This window comes from Aptenodytes forsteri, unplaced genomic scaffold (assembly GCF_000699145.1).
Source record: "Aptenodytes forsteri isolate BGI_AS27 unplaced genomic scaffold, ASM69914v1 Scaffold255, whole genome shotgun sequence".
NCBI classification, from domain to species: domain Eukaryota; kingdom Metazoa; phylum Chordata; class Aves; order Sphenisciformes; family Spheniscidae; genus Aptenodytes; species Aptenodytes forsteri.
Genome location: NW_008794888.1, coordinates 4,072,514 through 4,081,886, shown reverse-complemented (window position 1 = coordinate 4,081,886; position 9,373 = coordinate 4,072,514). Strand labels below are relative to the sequence as shown.

General features: G+C 63.4%; 2 protein-coding genes across 2 annotated transcripts in view; one reads left to right on the top strand and one right to left on the bottom strand.

Moving 5' to 3' along the window:
• Nucleotides 1–6,436, top strand: part of ANKZF1 (ankyrin repeat and zinc finger domain containing 1) — a 9,003-nt gene extending 2,567 nt beyond the window's left edge. The window contains 15 exon segments of the mRNA XM_009275016.1: nt 105–165; nt 167–212; nt 578–680; nt 1,078–1,262; nt 1,542–1,657; nt 1,949–2,102; nt 2,329–2,551; nt 2,748–2,849; nt 3,060–3,218; nt 3,333–3,449; nt 3,882–4,155; nt 4,633–4,744; nt 4,861–5,028; nt 5,146–5,216; nt 5,799–6,436. Coding sequence (XP_009273291.1) covers nt 105–165; nt 167–212; nt 578–680; nt 1,078–1,262; nt 1,542–1,657; nt 1,949–2,102; nt 2,329–2,551; nt 2,748–2,849; nt 3,060–3,218; nt 3,333–3,449; nt 3,882–4,155; nt 4,633–4,744; nt 4,861–5,028; nt 5,146–5,216; nt 5,799–5,919 — 2,012 coding nt within the window. The 3' untranslated portion in view covers nt 5,920–6,436.
• A 237-nt stretch (nt 6,437–6,673) lies between these two features.
• Nucleotides 6,674–9,373, bottom strand: part of GLB1L (galactosidase beta 1 like) — a 5,500-nt gene continuing 2,800 nt past the window's right edge. Inside the window, exons 9-17 of the mRNA XM_009274927.1 lie at nt 9,278–9,373; nt 9,017–9,057; nt 8,600–8,718; nt 8,385–8,459; nt 8,217–8,306; nt 7,965–8,078; nt 7,536–7,667; nt 6,965–7,180; nt 6,674–6,892 (exon numbers count right to left, since the gene is read on the bottom strand). Of these exons, the coding sequence (XP_009273202.1) occupies nt 6,674–6,892; nt 6,965–7,180; nt 7,536–7,667; nt 7,965–8,078; nt 8,217–8,306; nt 8,385–8,459; nt 8,600–8,718; nt 9,017–9,057; nt 9,278–9,373 (1,102 nt within the window). The remainder of the gene's footprint in view (nt 6,893–6,964; nt 7,181–7,535; nt 7,668–7,964; nt 8,079–8,216; nt 8,307–8,384; nt 8,460–8,599; nt 8,719–9,016; nt 9,058–9,277) is intronic.

Sequence of the window (9,373 nt, the reverse complement as noted above, 5' to 3'; positions counted from 1 at the left end):
CCCAGCCACAGGGCTCTTTGGGTGGCTGAGAAGAGACCCGGGAGGCCCCGCGTCCTGCGGTGCAGCCTGGGGAGCCGCCTGTGCACAGTCCTTCCTTCTTCCAGAGAAACCTGCGGATGCCAGCAGTGAGGAGAAGGCCCGCAGGGTCCCTGAGGTGCCGGAGCGTGGGGGGGGCGACCTGCGGGCAGGTGTTCGGCAGCCGGGAGGAGCAGGTGAGCGGGGACGAGCAGCCAGCGTGAGGCGGGAGTGGGGCTGGCACGGCTGGCGGGGTCCTGCTGCAGAGGCTCAGCCCCAGTGCAGTGCAGCCCAGCGCTGGCTGCTTCCCGAAGCTCCGCTGCCCACGTCCTGTTGGGATCCGGCACTCAGATCCTGCATATTATCGCTTAAAATGCCATTTAATGCAGCTAAATGGTACGTGCAGCTCAGGCCTGTGCCTTTTCAGGTTAACTGTTACGTGGGATGATGCAGAGTCCCAGCATTGGTTCAGCCCTCGGAGTCTGTCACCTCAGGCCCTTTGGTGGTGGGGGTTTCTGTGGACCACCGAGACCCTGCCAGCTCATACCTCTTTCCTCCACAGACTGAGCACTACCATCTCGACTGGCACCGCTTCAACCTGAAGCAGAGACTCCTGGGGCACCGGACGCTGCCAGTAGAAGTGTTTGAGGAGAAGATCTGCACAGGTGAGGAATGGGGCTGCCCTCAGTGGAGCCCAGAGGCCATCAGCAGCCTCGCTGGGGCTGCTCTGTCCAGGGATGAAGCCCCTGGCTACCCCTGCAGCTCAGGGTCCCTTTATTCTGCCCCATGGGGTCTCCTGGGGGTCCAGCACTGCTCCTGAGCCCTTCTGACTTGTTATGGGGAGAAGGGGATGTTCTGCCTGAGCCCTATCTATGCATACCTGGGGGTCCAGAGCCCCAGACGCCTGTCTCCCTGGCCCATGACCCCCATGTGATATGTAGGGTATCAGACAGGACAATTCTGGGGCCGTGGGCTGGCCCTTGGAGCCACCTGCAAAGTTTTGGGGAGGCTGTGCATTAATCTTTGCCCTGCTCCACTGCTCCATTTTCTTTCCCTTGCAAGGTGATGTTTCCAGCATCTCAGGGTCCGATTCGGAGAGCTCCGATGCAAGCAGTGAGTCGGAGTTGCTGCCTTCTGCCAGCGACAGCCCCGCGACCCTCCAGAACCCCCGCTCCCACAAGGTGGTGCTCCGCAATGCGAAGGGCCAGCTCATCTCTGCCTACCGCTGCGTGCTGGGCACTGGGAAGGCAAGTCACAGCCCAGCTTGTTGGGAGAGGGACCCCAGAGAAGGCAGGTGGCACTGGGGTGTAGACATCTGTATGACAGTCCCCCACGTCCTGTGATGGGAAGGGTGGTCTCTGGTGCCAGGTCAGAGCCCCAGGCTTGCTGGTGGCCTGTTTTTTGGCTCTGGGGTGCTCCCAGAAACCTGCTTCTGGTACCAGCAGAGGGGCTGGTCTCTGTCCTGGAGGACAGCAAGAGGTGGCAAGGTGATCCTGTGGGTGCTAGCAGGGGTGTCTGTGTCTCAGGGTGGCAGCGAGGAGCCAGCAGAGCTGACAGCGTCACTGCAGAGCCTCAGTGCGAGCACGTGCTGGGTTGTGCTGATGATGGGCGGCGGGCACTTCGCCGGAGCTGTGTTCCGGGGGTGAGTACAGAGGGACAGAGCTGGGCTTGCCCCTCTGGGCAGGGTCAAGTGGGGCTAGGCGTTGGATGGCCATCCCCTCCCTACTCCTCCATCGCAGTGCTTACCACACCCTGGGCACCCGCAGCTCCTAGTCTTTGCTTGAGAGTTGGCTAAGCCCAGTTGCGCTGCAAGAGAAGTACTAACCTTTAGGGCCCCAGGGTCAAGCCACAAACCATCCGGGGCCCCAGGAGGATCAGCTCACCTCCTCTCCATGCATGGGGCCCTGTTGCTTATGCCTGCCCCTCTCCGCAGCCCCCAGGTGCAGGAGCACAAGACCTTCCACCGCTACACAGTGCGAGCCCGTCGGGGCACAGCCCAGGGCCTACGGGACGCCCAGACCCCAGGGTCAGCACCCAGGTCGGCCGGAGCCTCCCTGCGGCGTTACAATGAGGCCGTGCTGCTCAAGGTGGGGCTGGACCACAGCACTGGGCTCTCGGCAGGGAGACGTGGTCATGGCTGGCTCCGTGGGGTGGTACCATACTGCTGCTGGAGGGCGTGGGTGCGGTGTGAGCTCCGGAAGGGGGTCAGGGCCCAATTGAGGCCGCTCTGTCCTGAGTCTATCCCTGCTCCAGACAGGAATGTCCCCCACACAGTGTGCTCAGGACCCCATAGTGCCTCCCCTTCCTCCCCAGGATATTCAGGACCTGCTGGCAGCCTGGGCACAGCACCTGAATGAAGCTCAGCGCATCTTCCTCCGGGCCCCGCGCCACAACCGGGTGCTGCTCTTTGGTGGCAGGAACCCACCTCTCACCCAAGGCGACCCTCGCATCTGCCACATCCCCCTCAGCACCCGCAGGGCCACCCTGCGAGAGGTGCTGCGAGTCCACGCCACGCTGGCCAGCCTGCAGGTGTATGGTGAGTCGGCCCAGCCCTGGTGCCCCAGTGCCTGCGGGTCAGAGCAGGTGGGGTGACGTGGTCCCTTGTGTAATCCCATGTGTGTTAGGGGATGCTGCCCTATGGGGCTGAGGTGCTAGCTCTCCGACCCTCAGTCCCTGGAGACATGGGGTGCTCCCTGTCCCCAGGCAATGACAGGAGCACCCTTGCTGCTCAGGGAAGGACACGCCACTGGAGGACATCACTGGATCCCCCCAGAAGGGCTGGCAGAAGAGGCGGCGGAAAGCAGAGGTGGATCCCCCACAGGAGGACACGAGTGGTGAGTTGAGCCATGGAGCAAGTGGGGGGTCTGGTGTTACGGCGCAGGGGCCCGGTTTGCAGCCCCGTGACAGGGCCTGGCACCACAGTGGGAATCTGCAGAGCGTGGCCTCGTGCTGGGCAGGAGAAGGGCAGGATGTGCTTGGCTGATAGCCCCGAGTGATTCGTGCTGTGTGTGGGGCCTCAGCCCCTGTCTTATCACGCCCCTCAGCCCCACGGGAGGAGGAGGAAGAAGAGGAGGAGGAAAGCCTTGCAGGGGAACTGGAGACTGTGGAAGTGACGCTGGGGACCTTGGACCTCCGGGAATTTGAAGTGATGCCCAAGCGAAACCGCAAAAGGAGGAAGAAGAAAGACAAGAAGGTGGAGAAAGGTGAGGGGGAAGAACTGGCCGGGGGCAGTGCAGGAAAGCGTTGGGGAAGGGACTGCCATGGCTGGGGTGTAGGCTGGCCCTGGCCCTCTTCCTCACCATTTGCTCCCTGTGCAGGGCCCTGTGCCGAAGAGACAGGATGCCGTGGTACCCAGTGTGGGCAGCCTGACCTGGAGCTGGTGACGGAGCTGCAGGGGGAGGCTGGGGCTGAGCCCCTTTCCTGGGGCGATGGAGGTAAGTGGGGTCAGGAGCTGGGTCGGGTGGGTGCCTGCCCCATTTGCTGGTGGCTTTGCAGTGGGGTGAAGAGGACGTCACGCAGGTGCTCAGAGCAGCTGGGTGTGGGATGGCTGTAGTGCAGCCACATGCCGTCGAGTGAGCCGTGTGTTCGGAGCAGTAGGGGGGGCAGGCAGCACCTGGCTAAGCCGGGTGCGTTGGGGGGGATTGGAGTGGGTGTCATCTCAGGAGAGAGGGCTCGGCTGCTGCCAACAGTGCCCAGCAATACCATGGCACATTGCCACAGACTCTGAAGGTGCTGGAGATCCTGCAGTGCCCAAATCCAGCTAGCAGGACGATGCTTTAACTGCGCCGTTTGTGTTTCCTAGTCAGACCAAGAGCACCGCTCTGCCCAGGGAGCCATCAGACTCCCCTCCTGTTCTTCCCTCACAGGAGACCCTCAGACCCAGCTCCGCGATGCCCTGTTCACCGCCTGCAAAACGGGGGATGTGGGGATGCTGCGGCACCTCCTGGGTGTGCCAGAGAGCCGGGGCCTGCCAGGAGACAGCGAGGATGGGGAGGGCGCACAGCCCCTGGCTATGCCCCGCTCCCTGCTCAACCAGCCCGTGGATGAGCGCGGCTGCACCCTGCTTCATGTGGCAGCACGGGCAGGGAAGGCTGCGGCTGTGTGCCTGCTGCTGGAGGTGGGGGCGGACCCTGCCCTCAGGTATGGCCGCAGGGCGCCCAGCGGTTGACGAGCACAGCCCCGCTGTGGGAGCCCAGCAACTCACTCCTGTCCCAGCCATGGGAGACTGGTGCCAGCTTTGTCCTGGGGCAGCCGGGGTTGGTCTCTACCAACCGGGATGTCTAGGTTTGTTATGGGAGGCCTAAGAGCTGAACCACTGTTCTCTCTGCCTGCCTGGTCTGGCACAGCGGCAGGCGGGCACTGCCCCAAAATGCTCCCAGGTTTATTGGTAGGCGGTTCAGAGGGTAGGGATGAGACCACCCTTTGCAGGGCATTTGAGATGCAAGAAGGGGAGGATTTAGGGGATTCTGGTGTAGGGATAAGCAACTTTCCCCTCCTTGGCTGCGATATCCTGGCCTGCAGTACCTGTTGCACATCTCTGAGGAGTCGCTGGGCTCACAGCCCAGTGGGACACAGGCAGTAAGATGGCAGGGTGAGCTGGTCTTCCTTGTTCTGCAGAGACGGGCAGGAGAGGACCCCCTACTGCGTCTCTGCTGACAAACTGACCCGCAACGCCTTCCGCAAGTTCATGGTGGACCATCCGGACAAGTACGACTACAGCCGTGCCAAGGTGGGTGCCTGCCCTCGCCTTCTGGGGGCTGTGGGACCCCAGAGAAAAGCACCCCTCGCCCACTTGTGCCGTTGCCCCTGGCTCAGTGGGAGATGCTGACTGCGCTCTGCCCCCAGGTGCCAGGACCCCTGACGCAGGAGATGGAGGCCAAGAAGCTGGAGAAGAAGCGGGCACAGAAAGCCCAGCGGAAGCAGCGGGAGCAGGCACAGCGGGAGGAGCGGCAGCGCTGGGAGCAGGAGCAGGGAGAGAAGCAGCGGTTTGCAGCCCTGTCCGACAGGGAAAAGGTGAGGCCGTGCATGGGGAAGGGAATCCAGCCCAGCTGGGGCAGTGCCGATGCGGTGGGCTCTGGGCACAGCAGCTCCCAAGGGCTGGCGGGGCTGAGCTGTCTCTCTGCTCCCCAGAGAGCCCTGGCTGCCGAGCGGAGGCTGGCTGCGCAGCTGCAGGATGCCAGCACAGCTCTTGCCAACATCAGGTAACAGCCCCGGCAGCACGGCTCCGCAGACAAACTCCCACGTGAGCACAGCTGTTCCCTGCCCTTCTTGCTCCAGTCCTCATTTCCAGTCTAAAGCTATTCCTGTCCACTCGATTCCCAACAGTGCCTGTCTAAAAGCTTTCTCTCTCTCTTTCCCTGCCCCCCTGAAATATTTTGGAAAGGACAACTTGGTCCACTTGCAGCCAGATCTATGGCAGGCCAATCCCCCAGCCACTCCTGTGCCCCTGACCCTGCATCCCACGTCCCTTCCCTGTGCCACCCCACAGCCTTCTGGGCAGCCAGCCCTGCCCGTGCTGGTCTGGGCAGGGGCTTTACAACCCCCTGTGGGGCCAAATTCCCCTGCGTTCAGCCTGCCTCGAAGTGCCTCGCCCAACGCAGCATTGCCTCCTGGGAGCGTGTCCTGGCCAGGCTGCTGGGTGAGCCCTGTAGGACCAGAGGAGCCCCAGCTCCCTCATGCTGCTGCTGTCTCATGTCACAGCCCAGGCAGTGAATCCTCTCTGCTCCTCTAACCCACTTTCAAGTGTCCCCTTCGCTCAGGGCCACCTCTGCTCTTTCTCGCAGCCGCTGCTGGCATTGTGGAGAGTCCCTGCTGGGCCGGATCCCTTTCCATTACCTTGACTTCTCCTTCTGCTCCACGGCCTGCCTGCAAACCCACCGCCGGGCCCGGGCCAGCCACACATAAGGCTGGGGACTGCTGCCACCTGCCAAGGACCGATGGGGTGGAGACATGGCTGAGCACTGGCTGTGCAGCCAGGGAGAGCCTGTGGAGCAGCGCTGGTCGGAGGGACTGAGCTGGCCATGTCACTCTCCAGGGCAACTCTGGCAAGGCTCGGGGCGAAAATGTCACTCTGGGTGGTGACTCTGGGAATGCTACAACCGGGAGGTCCCTACGTACCAGTGTGAGGGGCCAGGACTGCTCCATGGCCCAGCTCCAGCTGGGGGGGTCTTGCTGCTGGCTTTCCTCATGGCTACTTCAGAGGCTGCTGCCTGTCATGGTAGGACAGATCCTGACATATCTGGACCCCGCAGCCCCAAGCTACCTGCAGCCATGCCTGCAGGCACCCTCTGGGCTGTGCTTTGCCCTCTCCTCTCCTGGATGCCATCGGTCTCTCAGCTGTACCATGTTAGCAACTACCTCCTCTGCCTGCATTGTCAATAAAGAGGTGCCTTGACCCCCTAGGCGTGGGGGGAGTCAGCATGAGCACTGGAACTATTTGGGATTAACATGCAAAACAAGCTCAATTCTGAGCCCCTTTCTCCTTAGCACAGACCCTGCCTGGCCCCAGAGGTGGGCAGGAGCTATGGATGTCCGTGCCAGGACGCGTGCCCCTTTCCTAGGGCCCTGCAGCCCCTCCCCTGACCCCTGTGCTTCACCAGCCCCCTGCCATCTCCGCAGCCCCAGCGAGAGGCGATGCCGGTGCCTGGCAGCCCTGCGTTTATTCTGTGGCCGCAGTGCTGCGGCTGAGGGTCTTGTTGAAAAGGGGTCGGTCGAGGAAGAGCAGGAAGGGGGCAGGGGGTGCCCCCTCCAGCTCCAGCACTGTGATGTTGTTGGGGCGGCCAACATGCAGCACCGAGCCGGGCACAAAGAGGGTCTGCTGGGGCCCACGGCGGGGCCAGTACCGGCCCAGGTTGAAACCATTTATCCACAGCTGGCCCTGGAAGATGGAGATGGGACTGAGCTGTGCCCCTCCACCCTCACCCCCTTTCCTGGCTACGCACCACCTTACCTTGCTCCAACCTGGGAACTGCACGAATGTGTCCCAGGTGATGCCAGGTGTCTCAAAGGTCCCAGTGTAGAAGGCTGGCCCTGCTCTGCCCCCGCTGCTTGATTTTAGCAGGGCAGCGTGGGGCCAGCCCTGCTGGATGGCAGTGTCTATGGCCAGGGGGTAGATCAGCCAGTTGCTGAGAGGGCTGGAGTCCAAGGAGAGGTTCCCCAGCAAGCCCTGAGATGGAGCAGGAAGGAAAATGAGGCAGCAGGGTCTGCCATGGGCAGGAGGATGCTTGGCTTCCCCAGGGCACACCCCCGCCGCAGCAGTGAAGGTGGGATGGGATCCCCTCTGAGGGGCTGCACTGCTCTGGCTGCTGTGGCAGCGAAAGTGGGAGAGAGGGGTGCCGATCTCACAGCCTTATTCTGGTCCCGGCAGGTTTGCCAGGGGATGGTGTGAGATTAACCAGGGAGCAGGTCTGGGGGTGGCCCCACCATGGCTGGGGTCTGTTGCGGGTGGCAGGAGAGGGGGTGTTTGGCCACGTGGGTGGCCAGGCCATCCCCTCCGGAGCACCAGGGCTCTCTCCCCTCACCTTGAAGTCACTGACGTTGGCCCCGAAGCTAATCCTGCCCATGTTCTCTAGCAGCACGTCCAGGGTGTCCCCTGCCCTGCCCGTCACACGCAGTGTTGTCTGCCAATCCCGCTCCAGCGTCCCCCGGTACTCCTGCAGCCACAGGGTCAGCACTGCCACCCTGTGCCCAGACCCCACCACCCCGAACGCTGCTGGCAGCCTGCCAGCGTAGCATCTCGTTGCCTTGCCGCCCCCCGAGCCGGCCCAGGGCTGCCCTCCGCCCCCAAAGGGGGGGAAATTCGGGCCAGAGGGCTACCTCACAAGGGCTCAGTGTGGCTCTCAGCACCCTGGCTGTCCCCGAGACCCTGGCATGGCACAAGCCCCGCTGCCGGCAGGTCCCACAGCCCTCCCGAGCACTGGGCCAGGGACAGTGTGCTCCCGCAGCCTCACCTGCTGCAGCATCACGTAGCCGCGGTCGCAGACGCTGTGAGGAGGAGCACCCAGCGTGGCTGGGTCCAGGACGTCCCGGGGCAGCTGTGTGCGGTACACCACAAAGCCATGGGCCTGCAGGACACAGCGGAGCGGCACAGAAAGGGAAACGGGGCTGGAGACGAGCTCTGCTCCTCCACCCCGAAGCCAGGGCAGGGCAGACAAGTCTAGGAGCATCTCCCCCAGTGTTCCCCACTGCACCCAGCCCCTCACCTGCTTTATGGCCTCAAAGGTGAGGGGGAACTGGCTCTGGATGGGCCCGGAGGGGCACAGCACATCCAAGACATCCAGGAGGTTGGCATACTGCAAAGAGAGGGACAGGCGCGGGGCAGCTGGGCCGTGCCAGGCAGGGGCAGCACAGGCCTCAGGGCAGGCACTCACCTTCCGCAGGGCCACCGAGCCGTAGGCGTACTTGGGGGTGGCGGGTGGCATTGGACCGACGGGCAGGGGCTGAAACTGAACAGCAAACTATCAGCTGTCCCCTGGGGCAAGCAGGGAGACGTCCCCTGCCCTGCCAAATCCCTCTGTGTCCCCCTCTTCCCTGGCACAGGCAGCGGTGCCCAGTGCTGTCCCCCTACTCCTGCCAGGCTCAGCACCTTGCTGATGACCGTGCGGATGGCAAACAGCTTCTCAGTGGGGTCTCCCGCCTCCGAGAGGGGGGCATCATAGTCATAGCTGGTGGTCACTGGTTTGTACTGGTCCTTGAAGTCAGCACCTGGCCGGGGAAGCGATGGGAGCTGGAGGAAGGGGCTCTGGCAGAGCCCAGGGCATGGAACCCAGCCCCAGGCTGGCTGCAATGCAATGGGGGGGGCATGACCCAGAACTGGGAGCCCCTGTCTGGGGACAAAAGGAGTCCCCGGGGGGGACAAGCTTGGGTTCAGGGACCCTTGGGTATGTGTCAGCCTGCCCTGTGGGACAGAACAGGAGCCTGAAGCAGGCTCCTCGGGGATGGCCAAAGAAAGCCCCCCAGCCCCACGGTGTGCCCCTGCTCCCCAGGGCAGGGCCCTACTCACCACTCCAGTAGGCGAAGTTCGTCCCCCCGTGGAACATGTACCTACGGGACACCCCAGCGAGCCCCATTAGCACCCCAACAGACCCGACGGGGGCTCACCAGGCGTTGCCCCCTCTCTGCTGCACCCATAGTCCCAGCCCTGCCTGCCTCCTCCTGCCTGAGCCCTGTGGGACAAAGGCGAGCAGCGATGCCCACTCCAATGCTGGCAGATGGAAGGGCATCACCCCCCCAGGCTGTGCCCCCCCGCCAGCTGACTACTTGCATGTTGACGTTGGCTCCCAGCTGCAGCATGTCCTCCAGCCCCCGTGCCACCCGCACCGAGCTGGTGCTCGCGTGCGCCTCCCCCCAGTAGTCCAGC